Here is a 24746-nt window from a genome sequence, read left to right as displayed (position 1 = left end):
ATGTCGCCCATTCATTGTCAGTTAGAGACACAGTAGCGCTTTGGGACCCAAAAGCATAATCAATGCTCTAATTTCCCCTTTCGCTGGTCTGGAGCAATGAAGTAGTACCTACTAAACCACAAATTACCTCTAAGTACAGCAGCAAAATCACAAAACTTTTAGTCGAGCAACCACAGTAAGCTTTGGCCAACGAGGCATAGTGGAGTTAGTGTTCACAATAATAAGCCATTACTATTGCTCTCTATTCCCTAGAGCAGTGGTTTTCAGACTGGGGTACTGCAGGGAGTCCACCCAAAAATATATTTGGGGGGATTTTTGCATGTGAAAAATAATTGTTTTATAAATATTGTTAGCGGCAACAGAATACCATTATGGATACCATTTTTATGTCTCTGTCGCCAGTATGAAGGAAGTTAGAGGTAGTTTCACGAGCAAATGCTAACTAGAATTAGCGCAATGACTAGAAGTCTACAAGAACAGTTAGCATGCTAACTCATTACCATCTGAAGTGGTCTTTTTTGGGATGGAAAACTGGTTCAGTGTCAACTTTAATGACCAAAACCAGATAGAAATCATGCAGAAAAATAACTATAAGTATGTTTCAATAATACCATCATAAAGAACTAACAATCAAATAAATAAAAAATCCCAGACCCAGGCAATCAGGGCACATGCCCATTGATTTTGTTATAATGTTTGAGAAGAGAAACACAGTATTATCCATTGCAAAATGCATAGAATTCCTGGAAATTAGCTTTAAAAAATGCTACATTTTCCTCAGCTCAATTAAAATAAATTGAGAATTGGAGAAAATTTACTTTACAACAGCAACGTTTTTTTACACTGCCAATATACTTTTCTATCTAATAGACATGAACAGTCAGAATAATTAAACAGTCTACTAAATCAATTCATTTTAAAATGCTGATTACTTCTACTTGTCATTATCATACACCTGATGAATGATGGTCTGTGGTAAGATTGTAGGAAGAAAGCAAGAGAATCTCAGAGACATTTTCAAAGAGCTCACATGTAAGAGGGGTAAATAAATAATTTTGGATCTTATACATCCACTGAACAGCCAATATGCAGTATATCAGTGTTCAGACTCAGGTCTTAAAACCAAGAGAGCTATGTCTTGACGTGCCCCCTCCCTCTCTCTTTCTTTCTCCACAGTTTATGACAGTCGTAAATATTTGCTTCTGGGTCTGTATTATTGAGATTGGAAAGTGTAACTGTGGGACACAGTGAGAGACTTGGCCAAACTCCTAATCCCCAAAATGGGAGAATAAAACAATATTTCTACTTTTGAGAATGTGGGAATGGTCCGTGCACACTTAAGGGACAGTTATGACGAGTGTGTTTCATTTGGTAATCTCATGAAGGATAGAGAGCACACATAACTGTATCTCCTAAAGTGTACATTTTGCAGCTGTCAGGGTTACATCTAAATATTGTGAAACATATGTGATTAAACATGAAAATATTTGTGAAAAGATGTAATGTGACGTTAACCTTCTACATGAGAGTATAGAGTTTCATATAAAGATTAACTAGTCAGTGGCCACACCCCCAGTGAGCCCACATTAGGCATCATAGAACCGTCCCTTTTTCCACAGAGTATAAAACCCACTTACTACAAAATATGCATTAAGTCAGAGAACGCCGGGAAGGAGTCCCCACGTTGGAATGGCTACAATTCTATAGGCCACAGAGACCATACAGCTGTAGTTTTGGCTACATGGCTGGAAATGGTTCAACTCTGAGACTATAGATCACTACAGAATAAGAGAAAATTCTAGACGACATGAATTACTAGCCTGCAGCTAGAAATTACGTAAACCTAGATCGAGAATACCGCCAACCGCCGAAGCAATCTATTCTATGAGACCATTTCTGAATGGTACTCGTTCTAACCACAGTTCTAACCACCTACAACCACGAAAGACATTGTGACTTTTGGGAAAGTTAACCAGAGACTCTGAGGAACTCTACAGGACGATTTAATGTTTTCAACGGAGAGACAACAACGACATCCATTCATAAACATGTACATTGCAATTTCTTTCAGAATGAGCAGCCGTTCATGTGCAAAGTATATGCATGTCCATGAGTACAATTATCCACTGTGTGTAGTGAATCCATTTAGTCTTTCGCACTCTCTCAGTCCCCACCAATTTCCTTGGTCTACCAAGCCGTCATATGGGCTTTGTCCGCTAGGGACTTTTTCTTTGTATCATGTAGTAACCCAAATATCTATTGTTTGTATGTTATGTAATTCTGTGTGATTATTTAGTTCGTTAGTAAATAAATAATCAAGTACATTTGTATATCGCTGATTCATGATTTATGCTAGTGTTCGTGCAGATATCCAAGGGTTTGTGGTGTTCAGTAATGAGAACTGATGAGGTAATAATAATACATTAATGAGAATGACTAATTGATCAGATATTAAAATATCTGAAAAGTTATATTCAGAAAATTACAACTCTGTAAATCTCAACATTTTCCATGGTGCCCCGACTTCCTAGCTAATTAATGTTGACATAATTAGTTTAATCACGTAATAATTAAACTTAGAGAACTGATTTTATATAAATAAGTCTTCACATTCAATGATAGTCCAGACATGACAGCTACTAACACTATTGTACCAGAATCAGTATTGCTTTTCAATGAAAATGGCCACCTAATCATCCCCAGGTTACAATTGGCTCATAAATCTCTCCTCTGTAACTGTTCTCCAGGTTATTGCTGTACATGATAATGTGTTCTCAGTCAACTTACCTGGTAAAATTAGGGTTACATAAAAAATTTGTGTTGTTGCTGTGTATATGTTTACTATATATATAGTTTGGACACACCTACTCATTCCAGGGTTTTTCTTTATTTTTACTATTTTCTACATTGTAGAATAATAGTGAAGACATCAACACTATGAAATAACACATATGGAATCATGTAGTAACCAAAAAAGTGTTAAACAAATAAAAATACACTGCTCAAAAAAATAAAGGAAACACTACAATAACACATCCTAGATCTGAATGAATGAAATATTCTTATTAAATACTTTTTTCTTTACATACTTGAATGTGTTGACTACAAAATCACACAAAAATGATCAATGGAAATCAAATTTATCAACCCATGGAGGTCTGGATTTGGAGTCACACTCAAAATTAAAGTGGAAAACCACACTACAGGCTGATCCAACGTTTATGTAATGTCCTTAAAACAAGTCAAAATTAGGCTCAGTAGTGTGTGTGGCCTCTACGTGCCTGTATGACCTCCCTACAATGCCTGGCAAGCTCCTGATGAGGTGGCAGATGGTCTCCTGAGGGATCTCCTCCCAGACCTGGACTAAAGCTTCCGCCAACTCCTGGACAGTCTGTGGTACAACGTGGCGTTGGTGGATGGAGCGAGACATGATGTCCCAGATGTGCTCAATTGAATTCAGGTCTGGGGAACGGGCGGGCCAGTCCATAGTACCAATGCCTTCCTCTTACAGGAACTGCTGACACACTCCAGCCACATGAGGTCTAGCATTGTCTTGCATTAGGAGGAACCCAGGGCCAACCGCACCAGCATATGGTCTCACAAGGGGTCTGAGGATCTCATCTCGGTACCTAATGGCTAACTCTGGCCAGCACATGGAGGGCTGTGCGGCCCCCCAAAGAAATGCCACCCCACACCATGACTGACCCACCGCCAAACCGGTCATGCTGGAGGATGTTGCAGGCAGCAGAACGTTCCCCACGGCGTCTCCAGACTGTCACATGTGCTCAGTGTGAACCTGCTTTCATCTGTGAAGAGCACAGGGCGCCAGTGGCGAATTTGCCAATACCACCCTCATGGAATCTGTTTCTGACCGTTTGAGCAGACACATGCACATTTGTGGCCTGCTGGAGGTCATTTTGCAGGGCTCTGGCAGTGCTCCTCCTGCTCCTCCTTGCACAAAGGCAGAGGAAGCGGTCCTGCTGCTGGGTTGTTGCCCTCCTACGGCCTCCTTCACGTCTCCTGATGTACTGGCCTGTCTCCTGGTAGCGCCTCCATGCTCTGGACACTACGCTGACAGACACAGCAAACCTTCTTGCCACAGCTCGCATTGATGTGCCATCCTGGATGAGCTGCACTACCTGAGCCACTTGTGTGGTTTGTAGACTCCGTCTCATGCTACCACTAGAGTGAAAGCACCACCAGCATTCAAAAGTGACCAAAACATCAGCCAGGAAGCATAGGAACTGAGAAGTGGTCTGTGGTTGCCACCTGCAGAACCACTCCTTTATTGGGGGTGTCTTGCTAATTGCCTATAATTTCCACCTGTTGTCTATTTTATTTGCACAACAGCATGTGAAATGTATTATGTTGTTATTACATTATGTTGTTCTGTCCATCAGTAAGAATTCTGGGGTGGAAATCCATCTATCCATTTCTCTATCACATGTTTTTTTTTTAGCTTGTCATGGTGGTCTCCCTTTTAACAATTTTGAATGGTCTTTACTTTATACACGTTGAAGGTCATGGTCTTGACTTTTTATGCACCATTCAACTGAATGAATACACTTTCTTCACATACTGTAAATACAGCCAAAGTACAGTAACAATTTTATAACATGATAACATGATCTTCTTCCGGCGCCGACAGAGATGGCCGCCTCGCTTCGCGTTCCTAGGAAACTATGCAGTTTTTTGTTTTTTTACGTGTTATTTCTTACACTAGTACCCCAGGTCTTCTTAGGTTTCATTACATACAGCCGAGAAGAACTACTGAATATAAGAACAGCGTCAACTCACCATCAGTACGACCAAGAATATGTTTTTCGCGATGCGGATCCTGTGTTCTGCCTTACAACCAGTGCAACGGAGCGGATTACATGCAGCGACCCAAAAAAAACGACTCAGAAAAAGAGGGAAACGAAGCGGTCTTCTGGTCAGACTCCGGAGACGGGCACACCGTGCACCACTCCCTAGCATTCTTCTTGCCAATGTCCAGTCTCTTGACAACAAGGTTGATGAAATCCGAGCAAGGGTAGCATTCCAGAGGGACATCAGAGACTGTAACGTTCTCTGCTTCACGGAAACATGGCTAACTGGAGAGACGCTATCCGAAGCGGTGCAGCCAGCGGGTTTCTCCACGCATCGCGCCGACAGAAACAAACATCTTTCTGGTAAGAAGAGGGACGGGGGCGTATGCCTTATGACCAACGTGACATGGTGTGATGAAAGAAACATACAGGAACTCAAATCCTTCTGTTCACCTGATTTAGAATTCCTCACAATCAAATGTAGACCGCATTATCTACCAAGAGAATTCTCTTCGATTATAATCACAGCCGTATATATCCCCCCCCAAGCAGACACATCGATGGCTCTGAACAAACTTTATTTAACTCTCTGCAAACTGGAAACGATTTATCCGGAGGCTGCATTCATTGTAGCTGGGGATTTTAACAAGGCTAATCTGAAAACAAGACTCCCTAAATTTTATCAGCATATCGATTGCGCAACCAGGGGTGGAAAGACCCTGGATCATTGTTACTCTAATTTCCGCGACGCATATAAGGCCCTGCCCCGCCCCCCTTTCGGAAAAGCTGACCACGACTCCATTTTGTTGATCCCTGCCTACAGACAGAAACTAAAACAAGAAGCTCCCACGCTGAGGTCTGTCCAACGCTGGTCTGACCAAGCTGACTCCACACTCCAAGACTGCTTCCATCACGTGGACTGGGAGATGCTTCGTATTGCGTCAGACAACAACATTGACGAATACGCTGATTCGGTGTGCGAGTTCATTAGAACGTGCGTTGAAGATGTCGTTCCCATAACAACGATTAAAACATTCCCTAACCAGAAACCGTGGATTGATGGCAGCATTCGTGTGAAACTGAAGGCGCGAACCACTGCTTTTAATCAGGGCAAGGTGTCTGGTAACATGACTGAATACAAACAGTGCAGCTATTCCCTCCGCAAGGCTATCAAACAAGCTAAGCGCCAGTACAGAGACAAAGTAGAATCTCAATTCAACGGCTCAGACACAAGAGGCATGTGGCAGGGTCTACAGACAATCACGGACTACAGGAAGAAACCCAGCCCAGTCACGGACCAGGATGTCTTGCTCCCAGGCAGACTAAATAACTTTTTTGCCCGCTTTGAGGACAATACAGTGCCACTGACACGGCCTGCAACGAAAACATGCGGTCTCTCCTTCACTGCAGCCGAAGTGAGTAAGACATTTAATCGTGTTAACCCTCGCAAGGCTGCAGGCCCAGACGGCATCCCCAGCCGCACCCTCAGAGCATGCGCAGACCAGCTGGCCGGTGTGTTTACGGACATATTCAATCAATCCCTATACCAGTCTGCCGTTCCCACATGCTTCAAGAGGGCCACCATTGTTCCTGTTCCCAAGAAAGCTAAGGTAACTGAGCTAAACGACTACCGCCCCGTAGCACTCACATCCGTCATCATGAAGTGCTTTGAGAGACTAGTCAAGGACCATATCACCTCCACCCTACCTGACACCCTAGACCCACTCCAATTTGCTTACCACCCAAATAGGTCCACAGACGATGCAATCTCAACCACACTGCACACTGCCCTAACCCATCTGGACAAGAGGAATACCTATGTGAGAATGCTGTTCATCGACTACAGCTCGGCATTCAACACCATAGTACCCTCCAAGCTCGTCATCAAGCTCGAGACCCTGGGTCTCGACCCCGCCCTGTGCAACTGGGTACTGGACTTCCTGACGGGCCGCCCCCAGGTGGTGAGGGTAGGCAACAACATCTCCTCCCCGCTGATCCTCAACACTGGGGCCCCACAAGGGTGCGTTCTGAGCCCTCTCCTGTACTCCCTGTTCACCCACGACTGCGTGGCCACGCACGCCTCCAACTCAATCATCAAGTTTGCGGACGACACAACAGTGGTAGGCTTGATTACCAACAACGACGAGACGGCCTACAGGGAGGAGGTGAGGGCCCTCGGAGTGTGGTGTCAGGAAAATAACCTCACACTCAACGTCAACAAAACTAAGGAGATGATTGTGGACTTCAGGAAACAGCAGAGGGAACACCCCCCCATCCACATCGATGGAACAGTAGTGGAGAGGGTAGCAAGTTTTAAGTTCCTCGGCATACACATCACAGACAAACTGAATTGGTCCACTCACACAGACAGCATCGTGAGGAAGGCGCAGCAGCGCCTGTTCAACCACAGGAGGCTGAAAAAATTTGGCTTGTCACCAAAAGCACTCACAAACTTCTACAGATGCACAATCGAGAGCATCCTGGCGGGCTGTATCACCGCCTGGTATGGCAACTGCACCGCCCTCAACCGTAAGGCTCTCCAGAGGGTAGTGAGGTCTGCACAACGTATCACCAGGGGCAAACTACCTGCCCTCCAGGACACCTACACCACCCGATGCTACAGGAAGGCCATAAAGATCATCAAGGACATCAACCACCCGAGCCACTGCCTGTTCACCCCGCTGTCATCCAGAAGGCGAGGTCAGTACAGGTGCATCAAAGCTGGGACCGAGAGACTGAAAAACAGCTTCTATCTCAAGGCCATCAGACTGTTAAACAGCCACCACTAACATTGAGTGGCTACTGCCAACACACTGTCAATGACACTGACTCTACTCCAGCCACTTTAATAATGGGAATTGATGGGAAATGATGTAAATATATCACTAGCCACTTTAAACAATGCTACCTTATATAATGTTACTTACCCTACATTATTCATCTCATATGCATACGTAGATACTGTACTCTATATCATCGACTGCATCCTTATGTAATACATGTATCACTAGCCACTTTAACTATGCCACTTGGTTTACATACTCATCTCATATGTATATACTGTACTCGATATCACCTACTGTATCTTGCCTATGCTGCTCTGTACCATCACTCATTCATATATCCTTATGTACATATTCTTTATCCCCTTACACTGTGTATAAGACAGTAGTTTTTTGGAATTGTTAGTTAGATTACTTGTTCGTTATTACTGCATTGTCGGAACTAGAAGCACAAGCATTTCTCTACACTCGCATTAACATCTGCTAACCATGTGTATGTGACAAATAAAATTTGATTGGATTTGATTTGATTTGATTTGGATAGCTAGCTCAATTCATCATGTAGAAATATTGGAGTAAATCTTGCTCGTAATTCCAAAACTCGAGTTTTAGACTCCCAACAACTGAGAGAACACACACACACACACACAAACACACTTTCCCTGACACAGACACTAGTTGAAATCTGACTCCATTCCTAATGCAAACATCTCCATTAGTACCAAGTGGTCAGGGGACTTCCAGCTCCATTCACAGTGTACAGGTGTCATACCCTACTATACCATGCAAACATTGGACAGACCCAGATCTTATTATGATAATTCTCTCAAGTGCTCTTAAAATAGGTGGGGGGAGGATGGATGGGGGTAGAGACTCAGCCAAAGTCACTTTCAGCTATAAGACCGACTGTGGTCACAGAGAAACAAAGAACATGCGCTGACCAGGTGTCTTCACCAAGATTTTCAATATCTCTCTAACCCGATCTGTAATACCTAAATGCTTCAAGCAGACCACCATTGTCCATGGGCCCAAGAATGCCAAGGTCATCTGTATAAATGACTATCGCCCCGTAGCACTCAAATCTGTAGCCATGACATCTTTTTAAAGGCTTGTCATAGCTCACGTTCAATACCATCATCCAGACACCCTTGACCCACCCCAAAGTTCACATTCCACCCCAACGGACCCACAGATGACACAATTTATATTGCACTCGATATTGCACTTTCCCACCTGGACAACACCTATGTGAAAATGCTGTTTATTGACTACAGCTCAGCATTCAACACCCTTGTGCCCTGCAAGCTCATCTGGATCCTGGACAAAGGAGCTGTTCATGGACTACAGGAAATGGGATGGTCGAGCACGCCCTCATTCACATTGACAGGGCTGTAGTGAAATGGGGTTGAGAGCTTCAAATTCCTTGGTGTCCAAATAACTAAGGATCTATCATGGTGCTCACACACCAACACAGTTGTGAAGAGGGCACTGCAATGCATTTTCCCCCTCAGGAGGCTGAAAAGATTTGGCATGAGCCCTCAGATCCTCAAAAAGTTGCACAATTGAGAGCATCTTCACTGGCAGCATCACCATTTGCTACGTTGACTGCTTGGCATCTGACCACAAGGCGCAACAGAGGGTAGTGCGTATGTCCCAGTACATCACTGGGGCCAAGCTCCTTGCCATACAGGACCTTAACACCAGGCGGTGTAAAAAAGAATACTCCAGCCATCCAAGTCATAGACTGTTCTCTCTGCTACGGCACGGCAAGCCGTACCTATGCATTAAGTCTGGAACCAACAGGACCCTGACCACTTCTACCCCCAAACCATAAGACTGCTAAAAGGTTTGTTAAATAGTTAACCAAATTGCTACCCGGACTATCTGCATTGACCCTTATTGCACTAACTTTTTTGGCTCATCACATACGCTGCTGCTACTGTTTATTAACCCTGCACATCGACTCGGTACCGGTACCCTGTGTATATAGTCAAGTTGTCATTACTCATTTTGTATTTATCATTACTTTTATTATTACTTTTCTATTATTTCTCTATTTTCTTTCTCTCTGCATTGTTGGGAAGGGCCCGTAATTAAGCATTTCACTGTTACAATACACCTGTTGTTTACGAAGCATGTGACCATAAACATTGATTTGATTTGAGAGTGAGATAGTATAAGCAAAACCAGGGATTTCATTCTGTACATCTTTGCTGCCTCAGTCTGTATATGTTTGTGTGTGTACTAGGAGAGAGCTGGGACAAAAGTAACACGGGGCGATAGTAACAGGCCCATTTTCTCAGATAACACAGAAGCTAGAATGATTAGGTGAAGTCAGCATGTTCCTACTGTAGAGGACAAAAAAACAGTTTTGGAGCAATGCAAGTAAAAAAACAGAACTGAAAGTGTTTAATTGTTTATGGTTCCAAAATATGTCATTTTCTTAACCCATTCTGTGACTAAACTACAACATAGGTGTTACGTCTACTCCCGCACCGACGCTCGACGTCAACGGTCTACTAGCCACCAGTCCTGGCAACCCATCTTTACGCACACCTGGCAACCATCATTACACACACCTGGGCCCTATCAGTCACAACTGGACTTCATTAATACCTTCATTACTTACCCTTTATCTAGCACTAGTTCTGTCAGTCATCAGGTAGTATTGTTTGTGTTCCCATGTCAGACCCTTCTCTTGTTTTGTATCATTCCATGTTCATTATCATTAAACTCACTGACTCCCTGCGTCTACGTTACAATAGGTTTCAAGTATCATGCTAGCTAGTCTTGGGTGTTAGCCTGGGAGAAGTTACACGAGAGACAGGTGACATGAAAGTAAACACAATGTAAACTGATGACTTTCATATTGCTTTTATAATGTTAGCAAAGTATCAACAAGTGACAGAATGTTTTAAACCGAAATATAACATTATTAGAATTATGCCTTAATCAATTGACTTGATGGATCTGCTTTCCACATAAGCTTTTATCAACAGGTTAGCGCTTAAAAATGTATATCTTTATGATTTTGGGGGTCAATGGAAATGTGATAATCATGATGAGTGCTGTTTGTGAAGGGAATAAAGACATGTATTCTATCAAGACACAAGGAAAGCTCATGATTTGTAGGGATAAGCATGAATAGCCTTTGCAAATGGTTTGAAAGATATCCTACTACAATTCCCATTAAAACCTTTTGGGATAGGGGGCAGCATTTTCACTTTTGGATGAACAGCGTGCCCAGAGTGAACAGCCTCCTACTCTGTCCCAGATGCTAATATATGCATATTATTATTAGTATTGGATAGAAAACACTCTGAAGTTCTAAAACTGTTTGAATGATGTCCGAGTATAACATAACTCATATGGCAGGCAAAAACCTGAGAAAAATCCAACCAGGAAGTGGTAAATCTGAGGTTTGTAGTTTTTAAAAGCTTGGCCTACCAAATACACAGTGTCTATGGAGTCAAGTTGCACTTCCTACGGCTTCCACTAAATGTCAACCGTCTTTAAAGAGGGGCTGATGAGACCTGCTTGAGTCAGTGGTCTGGCATAGTGCCTTGGTCTCATGACGCGCGGTCACGAGAGAGTTAGCTCTCGTTCCAGTGCTTTTCTTCAGACATAGGAATTCTCCGGTTGGAACCTTATTGATGATTTATGTTAAAAACATTCTAAAGATTGATTCCATACATCGTTTGACTTGTTTCTACGACCTGTAACGGAACATTTCGAGTTTTTGTCTGGACTTGCGTGCTTGTGCCTCATGAAGATGGTTACTGGGCTGAACACTAACAACAAGTGGCTATTTGGACATAAATGATGGACTTTATGGAACAAATCAGCCATTTATTGTCGAACTGGGATTCCTGGGAGTGCCTTCTTATGAAGATCATCAAAGGTAAGTGAATATTTATAGTGTTATTTCTAACTTCTGTTGACTCCAACATGGAGGATATTCCTCTGGCTGGATTTGGCTCTGAGCGCCGTTCTCAGATTATGCTTTTTCCGTGAAGTTAAAAAAAAAATCTGGCACAGCAGTTGCATTAAGGAGAAGTCTATCTTTAGTTCTGTGAATAACACGTGTATCCTTTATCAATGTTTATTATGAGTATTTCTGCAAAATCACTGGATGTTTTGGAATCAAAACATTACTGCACTTAACGCGCCAATGTAACTGAGATTTTTGGATATAAATATGCACATTATCGAACAAAACAAATGTATTGTGTAACATGATGTCCTATGAGTGTCATCTCATGAAGATCATCAAAGATTAGTGATTCATTTTATCTATATTTCAGCTTTTTGTGACTCCTATCTTTGGCTGGAAAGATGGCTGTGTTTTTTTGACTTGACGGTGATCTAACATATGTTGTGCTTTCGCTGTAAAGCATTTATGAAATTGGACACGATGGGTAGATTAACAAGAAGTTTCTTTCATTTGCTGTATTGGACTTGTTAATGTGTGAGAGTTACATATTTCTAAAAAATATTTTTGAATTTCGCTCTCTGCCTTTTCAGAGGATTGTTGTCGAGGGGTTCTGTTAGCGGAACGCCTGCCCTAGAAAGGTTAAAGTGAGATGAGAAAATTATGGTTAAAATAGCTATTAGTTTATCTATTTTAATTTGATTAATATTGTAAGGCAAAATATTATGGTTACACAACCTTGTGATGTTGACACGTGGTTAATTTTCATAAATGTCGAACCGAAAGCAATACTTATTTAAAACGACTGATAGTACATTTGTGACCCATTTCAAGAAGCTAGGTGTACATCATTACTTCACAGGAGATGCATTTGAATGTTTAAAAATATATGTATTATCAAAGTGTGTTTTTTGTAGAAATGTCTTCTGGAACATGTACATGTTCATGTGCCTTAATGACAAACTTGTATGCCATCTGTAAATACGAATCAAAATGTTATATTACGAGCCTACTTGGTTTAGCCACGGGAAAAAACAGGAACCTTACTGCTAGCCATGATTGGCTGAGATAATCGATGGGCTGGACATGCCGAGAGTAGCACGCTTCTGTCTATAACATGAGCTGCTCAGTATTTGTAGATAAGCCTTGCTTCCGCGGCTTTTTTGAAATATATAACGTTAGCCAAGGAAAACTGCAAAAGTGTTGTTTCTGCTGTCAACAACATCGCTGAGCAAAGTTTAGCAGGCACTATCGACAAAGCTCAGTGGGAAAAAGTTGTGAGGGACTACTTTCTGCACACAGTTAGTGTGATCCGGAGTGACTTAACACAGCAACGGCCCAAACAAGCTGTAGCTAGTTACAAACCAAACGGACAAGATACCAAGTGTTCTTCCATGTATACGGGTTAAAGTCTAGCTAGCTACATTTTTAGATTTTTATTGGTTTTACATTTTTTTCAGGAAGTTGTTTTCATTGCAAGTTAAAGCGTACTGTTAGCTAGCTAGCGAACATTAGCTTGCTGGCTCACTAGCTAACTTTACGTGTATGATCTCTGTAGCAATTTTATTTGTATCCCAGAAAGCCATTTGATATGTATAGCCTGTTAGCTAGCTATCTAACATTGAACCTAGATGGTTCGTTTTAGCTACTTGCAGATTCATACTACAGCATTTCATGTGGCTAGCTATGACAATAACTTTGTATTGCTAATAGTATGGGTTGGGGTTTTAGATCATTGTCCAGCTAACTAGCTAGCTAGCATCATGTCTAAACAAAAGACACCACTTCAAACACCTGTCTAAATTGATGGGTCATGTGACATCCAGCCACATCTAGTTAAGTGGATGGGTCACTATTGTCTATATGTCTACACATGTGCACATGGCAGACAGCGTGTATGGTGTCATGTGGGTGACTGGTTTTGCTGATGTCAACGTTGTGAACAAAGTATGCCATGGTGGCGGTGGGATTATGATATGGGCAGGAATAAGCTATGGACAACGAACACAATTGCATTTTATCGATGCCAATTTCAATACACAGAGATGCCATGACGAGATCCCGAGGCCCATTGTCGTGCATTCATCCGCCGCCATCACCTCATGTTTCAGCATGAGAATGCACAGCCCCATGTTGCAAGAATCTGTACACAATTCCTGGAAGCTGAAAATGTCCCAGTTCTTCCATCGCCTGCATACTCACCAGACATGTCACTCATTGAGCATGTTTGGGATGCTCTTGATTGACGTGTATGACAACGTGTTCCAGTTCCCACTGATATCCAGCAACTTCGCACAGCCATTGAAGAGGAATTGGGACAACATTCCACAGGCCACAATCATCAGCTTAATCAACTCTATGCAAATGAGATGTGTCGTGCTGCATGGAGCAAATGGTGATTCCACCAGATACTGACTGGTTTTGTGATCCACACCCTTAACTTTAAAAAAAGTATGTGACCAACAGATGCATATCTGTATTCACAGTCCTGAAATCCATAGATTAGAGCCTAATTTATTTATTTCAATTGACTGATTTTCTTATTTGAACTCTCCAGAGAGTGGTTCTTCCTTTAAAAGTTGCATCGTACTGCAGCACAGCTTGCAGGCTGCCGCAGAATTCCATTGTTGCCATTAATGCAAGTTAGTGCTGGTTTGACCACCAGAGGGCATCTTTGAGAAGCATTTGACTGTTTTAAATATTGGCTGTTCTAGAGAATTTATGAATACATTTTTGATTGATATTATGGTGTTTCTATTCCAAGAAAAACAATAAACTAAACCCTCAGGCTTTACGGACAATATGGCGCTGTACAATGTGACCGGTGACTGTGTAAAAAGCAAAATAATCTTTACATTTACACACTCAAATTGTAAGCTAACCAAAACTCAAAACAAAGATTCAGTGAAAACTAAAATCTCATTGATTTATCAAGACCAGTCCCCATGCTTGTCTCAGAGCAGCACGAATCGGTGCTGAAATAGTTGACCACACACAGGTAGGCTATTGCTTCAAATCCTATTATAACAATTGGATGACTTTGGGTGTTCCAGTAAGCAAGAATTTGATGCCTTCATTAGCCTATTTTATTCCAATATTTCTGTCATTCAGTATTTTTTATTCCCATAGTAATTAGTTTTGGATCCATCCAGATGTGGTTAGAAAACAATGCATTTGGAGAACTCGGTAGCAGTCTATTGTCCTGCTGATACTCAATCAAGTGTGGAAGAGCAAGGAACCTTGACTAATTACACATGTTGGTCAAATACGGTTAGACTTGGGGACTATGGTCACAGACAGTGCTATTCGCCTGTGTTACGCCGATCGCGAAGCCCAGGAATATTAACAGGTATAGTAGGCTACAATACTGTAATGTAGGCATAGTAATGATCAAAAATAATGCTTAAATCGACTGCTGGACTGTATGTATTTACTGTATGTTGAACATTTTTACATTGTATTCCATTTACAGCAAGACCATTCAAGCGTTCGACTCAGTGATGGTTGAAGATGATGAACGATCGGCAAAGGAAATCTGGAATCTGCTGGCATCACGGTACAATATCACTCTAATCACAGTCAGAAGATAGTTGAAGAAACTTGAGTGGACTTATGAAAAGGCTCTGTAAGACATATATATATATACAGTGCCTTGCGAAAGTATTCGGCCCCCTTGAACTTTGCGACCTTTTGCCACATTTCAGGCTTCAAACATAAAGATATAAAACTGTATTTTTTTGTGAAGAATCAACAACAAGTGGGACACAATCATGAAGTGGAACGACATTTATTGGATATTTCAAACTTTTTTAACAAATCAAAAAACAGAAAAATTGGCCATGCAAAATTATTCAGCCCCTTTACTTTCAGTGCAATGGCCATCCTGCAGCAAAGCACCCCACAACATGATGCTGCCACCCCCGTGCTTCAAGGTTGAGATGGTGTTCTTCGGCTTGCAAGCCTCCCCCTTTTTCCTCCAAACATAATGATGGTCCTTATGGCCAAAAAGTTATATTTTTGTTTCATCAGACCTGAGGACATTACTACCAAAAGTACGATCTTTGTCCCCATGTGCAGTTGCAAACCGTAGTCTGGCTTTTTTATGGCGGTTTTGGAGTAGTGGCGTCTTCCTTGCTGAGCGGCCTTTCAGGTAATGTCAATATAGGACTCGTTTTACTGTGGATATAGATACTTCTGTACCTGTTTCCTCCAGCATTTTCAAAAGGTCCTTTGCTGTTGTTCTGGGATTGATTTGCACTTTTCTCACCAAAGTACGTTCATCTCTGGGAGACAGAACGAATGTCCATCTGAACGCTATCATGGCTGCATGGTCCCATGGTGTTTAATACTTACTTACTGCGTACAGTGGTTTGTACAGATGAACGTTGTACCTTCAGGCATTTGGAAATTGGTCCCAAGGATGAACCAGACTTGTGGAGGTCTACAAAAAGAAGTCTGAGGTCTTGGCTGATTTCCCCATGATGTCAAGCAAAGAGGCACTTAGTTTGAAGGTAGTCCTTGAAATGCATCCACACGTACACCTCCAATTGACTCCAATTGTGTCAATTAGCCTATCAGAAGCTTCTAAAGCCATGACATAATTTTCTGGAATTTTCCAAGCTGTTTAAAGGCACAGTCAACTTACTTTTCAAAAAGTAAGTGAATATTTATTTGTGATTTTATGAATTTTATGAAAATATTTTGATGTGGGGCGCGGTCCACAAACAATCGCATGGCATGCTTTCGCTGTAAAGCCTATTGTAAATCAGACAATGCAGTTAGATGAACAAGACTTTAACTTCTTTCGGATCAGTGGGACGCCCTCGACAACATCCGGTGAAATTGCAGAGCGCCAAATTCAAATTAAATTACTATAAATATTTAACTTTCATAAAATCACAAGAAAAATACATCAAAATAAAGCTTAACTTGTTGTAAATTCAGCCGCTGTGTCAGATTTCAAAAATACTTTACGGCGAAAGCAAACCATGCGATTATCTGAGGACAGCGCTCCACATACCAACACATGAAAAACATATTTCAACCAGGCAGGTGCGACACAAAAGTCAGAATTAACGATATAATTCATGCCTTACCTTTGATGCGCTTCTTCTATTGGCACTCCAAAATGTCCCAGAAACATCACAAGTGGTCCTTTTGTTTGATAAATTCCTTCTTTATATCCCCAAAATGTACATTTATGGCGTGTTTGATTCAGAATTACACCGGTTCCAACTCGCCCAACATGACTATAAAGTATCTAATAAGTTACCTGTAAACTTGGTCCAAACAACTTTCCTAATCCAACCTTAGACAACCTAAAATGTAAATAATCGATGTGTTATAGCAGATAGCGAGCTCCAGTTCACTGAAGCGAGCTCCAGTTCACGCGCGCCACACAGAAGAGTCCACTTGGCTTGACACTCACAATGAACAGTCCTACTACTTCATTTCTCAAAAGAAAAACATCCATCAATTTCTAAAGACTGTTGACATGTAGTGGAAGCCATAGAAACTGTAACCAGGTTCCTCATAAATATAGTTTCCCATAGAAAATGATTGAAAACACAGAAGTTTACATACACTAAGTTGACTGTGCCTTTAAACAGCTTGGAGAATTCCAGAAAATTATGTCATGGTTTTTGAAGCTTCTGAAAGGTTTATTGACATAATTTGAGTCAATTGGAGATGTACCTGTGGATGTATTTCAAGGCCTACCTTCAAACTCAGTGCCTCTTTGTTTGACATCATGGAAATATCAAAAGAAATCAGCCAAGACCTCAGGAAAAAAAATTCATCTGTACAAACCACATTATAAAGTACAGTATAAACACCATGGGATCATGCAGCCGTCATACCGCTCAGGAAGGAGACACGTTCTTTCTCCTAGAGATGAACGTACTTTGGTGCAACAAGTGTAAATCAATCCCAGAACAACAGCAAAGGACCTTGTGAAGATGCTGGAGGAAACAGGTACAAAAGTATATATATCCACAGTGAAACGAGTCCTATATTGACATAACCTGAAAGGCCTCTCAGCAAGGAAGAATCCACTGCCATAAGAAAGCCAGACTATGGTTTGCAACTGCACATTGGGACAAAACTGTTTGGCCATAATGACCATCATTATGTTTGGAGGAAAAAGGGGGAGGCTTTCAAGCCGTAGAAGACCTTACCAATAGTGAAGCACGGGGGTGGCATCATGTTGTGGGGGTGCTAGAAGGCCGGCGATGCCGAATGCCTGAGCTGAACAGGAAGGGGAGCCAAAGCAAAGGCTGGCGTGACAAATGTCACAAATTGAACACACAACATGAGCAGATTAACTTTGTAAAAAAATAACAATATTTTGGAGATTTCATTTCAAATAACTGGAAGTGAGCATTTGTAATCTGAATAAAGGGAAATGCCATTTGTGAACATGGGGTGAGACATTCATACTAATTTGGAAATTAAGCCAGTTTTTTATTATGAATTATTCATTTCTGGTTTCGGATTGAGAGAAACCAAAATCCCACCGTGCCTAACTTTTCGAAAATTGTCAGTCCACATGTCAAGTGAATTTCCCTCATTGCATTTACCCAAGTTCTCTCTTAACTCCAGGATCGCTGGCAGTTTTTTTGTTGCCTGATGCAGGACTCCAGTGCCAGAGGAGAGACTCAGATGGAAAACACCTTCAATAATTGCCACAGTTTAGACTACCGATAGATCAGCGTTCTAACTCCCTCTTGTGACAGTGTGGTACAATGACAAAATGCCACCATCTCCCACTAACAGTCGCGGCATAAGCTCGTAACTTTTAAAGGAAAAACCACTGTCTCTCAGTAAAATCTTTGAAATTGTTGTATGTTGCATTTATATTTTTGTTTTGTGTAAAATATTTATAAAATATTTTCATCTGGACACTTTCTAATTTTGATATTATAACTATGCAAATTTGCAAAATAATCATTTCACTGTACTGTTTACACCTTCTGTATCCTGGGCATGTGAAAAATAAACTTTTATTTGACAGTCAATATTTTCTTTACTGTAGGTTACTACTTTCACCACTTTTAGTCTTGAAATCTTTGGTTGTTTACTACACTACCTTAATTACTCTGTTTAGCACATGGCCTCACATGTGAATCCTTAAAGAGATGGGTTGGGCTAAGACTTAAGAGGATATGAACAATGCTGAATAGGTGTAGACAAAGAAGAGCTCTATTCAGTAGGTGTACCAAAACATTCAAGTGCCATTTTCTCAAAAGTGGTTCAGGTTTATCAACTTTCAAAGCAGAATCACTTTCCCATTGTTCCTCAACTGCAGTGTATGATATACCATTTTGTAGCTCTGAGTCTGTACAATTTCAAATTTTGCTACATAAGACTGAATTGAGCACGTCGGTCACATTTGTTTAAAGTAACATACTACAAACCAGAAACATGGAGATAAGACATATATTGTGCACTTACTTCCGTCCCGAGACAGTGTTCCTTCAGTCCCCACCCGCAGGTACAAAAGTAACGTTAGGCTAGTTCTCTTCTCGGTCTATTTAATTTAAACAAATTTACCCTAGAAATTAAATTACTAATGGTGGAGGACATCTGTCTGTTTGTAATAAAATATGGTGTCTCTAGTTCTATCAATCTCTGAGCAATTAGAAAGAAACAAAAATTGTGACTTTCGTCCCAGTTCTCCACTACTGCATTGGTGTGTATTTCTCTGTATATGTGTGTGTGAAGTTATTGTCCTGTGAAGTTAAAATTAACACAGTCCCACAGTCTGTCATTCCCACAGTCTGTCATTGATTTCACACAGGTTTTTAGACATATGACGTGTCTTAGTTCGTATTTGTGTGCATGCGCATGAGCTCTTTGTCTTACCTCTTTATGGCTTCTTCCTGTCTTCTCTTCTTATCGTGTTTCTCCTGAAGGTAGGCCCAGTTGGTCTCTTTGCGGACGCGGTCGCTCTCACGGGCGATGTCAGAGGCATTCTGGATGACCAGTCCGTCATAGGCCCTGAGTCCACTGTCCTCCACATACTGGAAGAACCTGCTGAACGATGCTTCCTCCTCTTGAGAAGTCATTGTTTTTCACTGGCAGTGGAGCAGAAAGCACTGCAAGTAGAGGGATAGGGTGGACACACAGACAGGGCTGAGTTACACGATAAGGAGGTCAAGTCAATAGTAATGACGTCTGGTGTATAACGACGTTGAGCAGGGAAATGACATGCAATGTCCCACTGGGAGCAAATATTGGTTAACGTATTGTGACGTGGAGTCTATGTGGAAAATACATTGGATTTTAATAAAGTCATCAATGTAAACTGTTGTTTTGAGGGTGACATTACAACCATAGGATTATGTCATCACTGTAAACAATTTTCAACAGTCAAATCTTGTTTGTAATATGTTGAATTTGAACCATTGAAACAACATCAGATCGTTAGCATTATATTCACTTTCAGGGGCAACACCCCCATTAACACTGATGAGGCTGTAGTGGTGCGGGTTGAGAGGTTCAAGTACCTTGGTGTCCACATCACCAACAAACTATCATGGTCCAAACACACCAAGACAGTCGTGAAGTGTCCACTACAACACCTTTTCCACCTCAGGAGACATAAAAGATTTGGCATGGGTCCCCAGATCTTCAAAAGGTTCTACAGCTGCATCGTCGAGAGCATCCAGCCGTAAGGCGCAACAGAGGGTAGTGCGTAAGGCGCAAAACATCACTGGGAAGCTTAGAAGCTTCTACCCCAAAGCCATAAGACTGCTGAACAATTATTCAAATGGCACCCGGACAATTTACATTGACCCCCCCCACACACACACTTTTGTTTTACATTGCTGCTACTCACTGTTTAGTATGTATGCATAGTCACTTTACCCCTACCTACATGTGCAAATTACCTCGACTAACCTGTACATCCGCACATCTTATTGTGTTACTTTATATTTTGTTTTTTACTTTAGTTTATTTTGCAATTATTTAGCAATTATTTAGCAATTAACTCTTTGTTGTACTACATTGTTGGTTACTGACTTGTAAGTAAGCATTTCACGGTAAGGTCTACACCTGTTATAGTCAGCGCAAGGGACAAATACATTTTTATTTTATTTAAGGCTACGGGGCAGTATACTGAATTTCCGCCTGACTGACGTGCCCAAAGTAAACTGTCTGTTACTCAGGCCCAGAAGCTAGGATATGCATATAATTGGTAGAATTTGATAGAAAACACTTTGAAGTGTCTAAAACTGTTAAAATAATGTATGTGAGTATAACAGAATTGATATGGCAGGAGGTCACTGGAATATTATCATTTATTTACATATTAGGGTACCTGAGGTTTGATTACATACATTGTTTGACTTGTTTGGACAAAGTTTACCGGAACTTTCTGGATTCCTTTGTATGCATGTTGAAGGAGTCGATTGCTGAAATCAATGGCGCAAACTAAACAGACTTTTTTGGGCATAAAGAAGGACTTTATCGAAAAAACAAACATTAATTTGTAGCTGGGACCCTTAGCATTGAAAACAGAGGAAGATCTTCAAAGGTAAGTGATTTATTTAATTGCTATTTACGGTTTTGTGAAGCCTGTGCTGGTTGAAAAATGATTTTGACGTGGGGCACTGTCCTGAGATAATCGCATGGTATGCTTTCACCATAAAGCTTTTCTGAGATCTGACAATGCAGTTGCATTAAACAATAAGTTAAGCTTTTAAATGATATAAGACACTTGTATGCTCATGAATGTTTAATATTAAGATTTTGTCATTTGAATTTGGAGCGCACCAATTTCACCGGAGGTTGTCGACAGGTGTCACGCTAGCGGTTCGCGAGCCCTAAGAGGTTTAATAACAGATTGGGAATTCAGCACACTTTTGGCTGTCTTTTCGAGTGGGTGAATAAAGGTTGAAATTTCATTGATCGACTTGTTAATCAAACGTTACCCACATTTCCACGTTGATCTAGAGTAGATTTCCATTAATATAAAATGTCAACAAAACTGTGTGTGTGTTTGAGCACAAAGAGCGTTGTGTATGATTTTGTGAGCATATTTGAAATTATACTGTCTATCATTGTTGGATTGTGTGTGTAGTTGTTTGAGAGCAAATCTAAAATTTGTGCTAAATGCAAACAAAACCAATGTTTTTTTCTAGGTCCCATAACCCATATTTAAATACATTTGTAATGACTAGTTTGAACGGTACACAAATTTAACGAGTGCCATCCTTCAAATATCTTGGTATCTGGCTTGTTGACAAATGTCCATTTAAAAAACATGTCACTGAGCTGGTGAAGAAGTTGAAGATCAAGGTTGGTTTCTTTTACAGAAATTAATCATGTCTGACTTTTGTAATTAGGAAGGAAATCGCAGAGGCCACTTTTATGTTTTTTTAGATTATGCGGATATTGTCTAACATGCATACAGCAGCATCTACACTTAAACCACTAGATGCTGTTTTCCATTGTACCCTCAGGTTTATTACTGGTGATGGTTGTAGAACTCACCATTGTGTTTTGTATCAAAATGTGGGTTGGGCCTCTTCGCATGTAAGGAGTGAGCAGAATTATATTGTGTTTATCTACAAAGCACTCATGCAGCAACTTCCTATGCATCTATCATCATTAATACAATTTAGACTTACAAATGAACAAAGCCGGTCTCAGGCTTGGATAACACTGGATGCCACTTCAGTCTCCACAGAGTTGGGTAAAGCTGCTTCTAGTTGTTTTGCACCCTGAGATGTTCTGGTCCCCTTTGGTCAGTTCAGAGTAATGATCAGAGACCTCTATGTTGATAAATGTGTCTGTTTTTCTTAATATTTTTTGTAATTTTGTATATTGTGTGTGTTTGATGTATTTATGCAGGGCTCATCTGCGAAAGAGACCCTAGTCTCAGTATGAATTCGCTGTCAAAATAAGGTTTATAAATATATAAATCACAAAGAGATTATTTGTGAGCCTATGTTGCAGTGCATTTTGGGTGAATTTGGGCATGTTGTTGAGATCCTATTAGCCACACCAGAGACCACAGAGAGATCTGATTGGATGAGAAACCTCTCGCTCAGAGTAACAGTTGCATCATGCCAGAGATACTAGGCACCTTTAACATTGCAGCCGACATTGAAGTTGAGTCGAGACTGACTGATCTACAAATCGCCCCATAAATAACTACTCATTTTTTATTTGATTTATTTGTCAGTCAGTGGCAATTTATCAATGATACATCATGGTTTTGATGCTCTCTAACACAGACAATGGGGGAGTGGTACGGACCTCAGCCAGCTGGTGATATGCAAGCTGTGTGTAGCCCATTGCAAGACTCTACATGGCTAACAGGCTGATCTGCTGCTAGCCCAGACTTGCCACCCCCCCACAAATGCACACACCGATACATAGCTGATGGGGTGAGAGTGTGTATTTTTGTTTGTATTTATAGGGATTGGAGGATGAGTTTTCTTGTATGTGGTGAGGGGAAAGGTATGTGTGTGTGTGTCCGTGCACATGGGTGTGAATAAATCAAGGTGCAGAATGTAAAAGGAGTTAATCGATCTCTTTTCTCCTTTGTCATTCCCTGCACTCTCACTTACCCACTCTCTCACTTACCCACTCTATCTTTCTCTGCGCTTGTCCCTCTTTTTCCTATTCTAAATTTCTCCTCTAATCCTTGGCCCAATTCTCCTAATCCACCCCCCACTCCTTGCTCTCCTGATGGAGTCACAGCTGCATTCTAAAAATGGAATGGAGAGCGAGCCCGGCTGTTGCCAGGCAACAGCATCTCACGGTGGAGGGTGACATAATGCAGAAAAGGGAGTTCCTAATTCATCGTTTGAGACACATTTGTTCCGCCTCAGAGACGGGAAGCGTGAAATTTTATATCTGCAGTGGTTTGTGGTGAGCAGTGCACCACCAATATAGCTACAATGGACATAGATTCTGTATACAACTGACATTAACAAATAGTCTGAATACAAATAACAATATGGATAGACAGTATGTACAATATAATGGGCTTACTGTATACTCCAAGGTTTTTTTTGAGGACTGTCTTTCCCTATTAACATATACTGTATACAACCAACAACATATAGCTCAAAGTAGGTAGACTACATTCTACAAACAATCAATGTTGACAGTAGAGCATTGAAACAGATCCATAGGCAGACGCTGAAGCGGAACCGGAAAACAGAATAAAAGCAGGATAGTGTAGCACGCAAAGGGGAATGATACTTACAGTGGCTGGGTAGTGCTGGGGTCAGACCAAGGTAACCTAGAGGTTGACCACACTAGTGGGTGTTCAGTCCTGTCCACCACACAGGCTAGGAGGGAGGAGAGGGGGCTGAGCTGCAGGTAAACAGGATCACCCGGAGCTTAGCACCATAGAGCCCCCAGTGGTACAGAGCATGACAGAGGAGAGAGCCTGGTAGTGCTGCTGCTTCTGTTGGAGATCACAGGGACGCATGAGGAGGAAGAGGAGGAGGTTGACCATCTTCCAGTGACTGAGTACCGCGTTGTAAAAAAGCAAGGGCCACCTCCAACCTCAGTGACGGACAGATAGACAGGCACAGAAGGGGCACCCAGGACACTGCAAGCTGGGCTGGACACAGACAACCACTGGTTCCCCCTCCCTAGAACAGTTCAGACACACATTCTTGCATCAGTCGTCACTAGAAACAGCAGGCTGTGGTGCTGTCACGGCAACCTGCGAGCATCCAGCTCCCTCCCTAGTTGCTTGGCTCCTCCTTCCTCCGCTGCGGCTGTGTTTCTCTCTGTGTCACACACACATATCCACACAGACACACACTGTTCTCTCACATACACACAACACAGCAAAACAAACTGAGAAGGCTAGGTGCAGGAGGCAGCGATCAGAAGCAGAAATGGTCCAGGGCAACTCTCACTCCCTGGTGATGGTGTCACCTCCTTGGCAGTCTGGCTCTCTATCACATTCCAGCTGCCTCACATGATGATACAGTAGTAGCCTCACAGGCAACCTGACAAGCACAGAGTGGCAGAGCGGCTGTGAATTAATCCCTGATTCCGAGTGGTAAACCACAACACAGATGAAGAACAAGTGTGCTAATCTACACTTCCCATCCCTTCTACTTCAATCTCCTCCCCTGCTCCTCACTGGCTCGCAACTGCCTGTTCTCCTTCGCTCTACCCCCACAATGCGGTATCTCTTCCACACATCCTTATGCTCTGTCTCATCTCTCTCTCCAGATAATTAGTTTT

At 41.7% G+C, this 24746-nt stretch overlaps 1 protein-coding gene across 1 annotated transcript in view; it reads right to left on the bottom strand.

Annotated features, from left to right (window-relative positions):
• The window catches only part of nyap2a (neuronal tyrosine-phosphorylated phosphoinositide-3-kinase adaptor 2a), a 108495-nt gene extending 83962 nt beyond the window's left edge, over window positions 1–24533 (bottom strand). The window contains exons 1-2 of the mRNA XM_031798602.1: window positions 23746–24533; window positions 19386–19618 (exon numbers count right to left, since the gene is read on the bottom strand). Of these exons, the coding sequence (XP_031654462.1) occupies window positions 19386–19588 (203 nt within the window). The 5' untranslated portion in view covers window positions 19589–19618; window positions 23746–24533. The remainder of the gene's footprint in view (window positions 1–19385; window positions 19619–23745) is intronic.
• Between the last annotated feature and the right edge of the window lie 213 nt (window positions 24534–24746).

Source organism: Oncorhynchus kisutch, linkage group LG19, assembly GCF_002021735.2.
Source record: "Oncorhynchus kisutch isolate 150728-3 linkage group LG19, Okis_V2, whole genome shotgun sequence".
In the NCBI taxonomy this organism is placed as follows: Eukaryota; Metazoa; Chordata; class Actinopteri; order Salmoniformes; family Salmonidae; genus Oncorhynchus; species Oncorhynchus kisutch.
The sequence above is the reverse complement of the archived record's forward strand: the minus strand, read 5'-3'. Positions and strand labels throughout refer to the sequence as shown.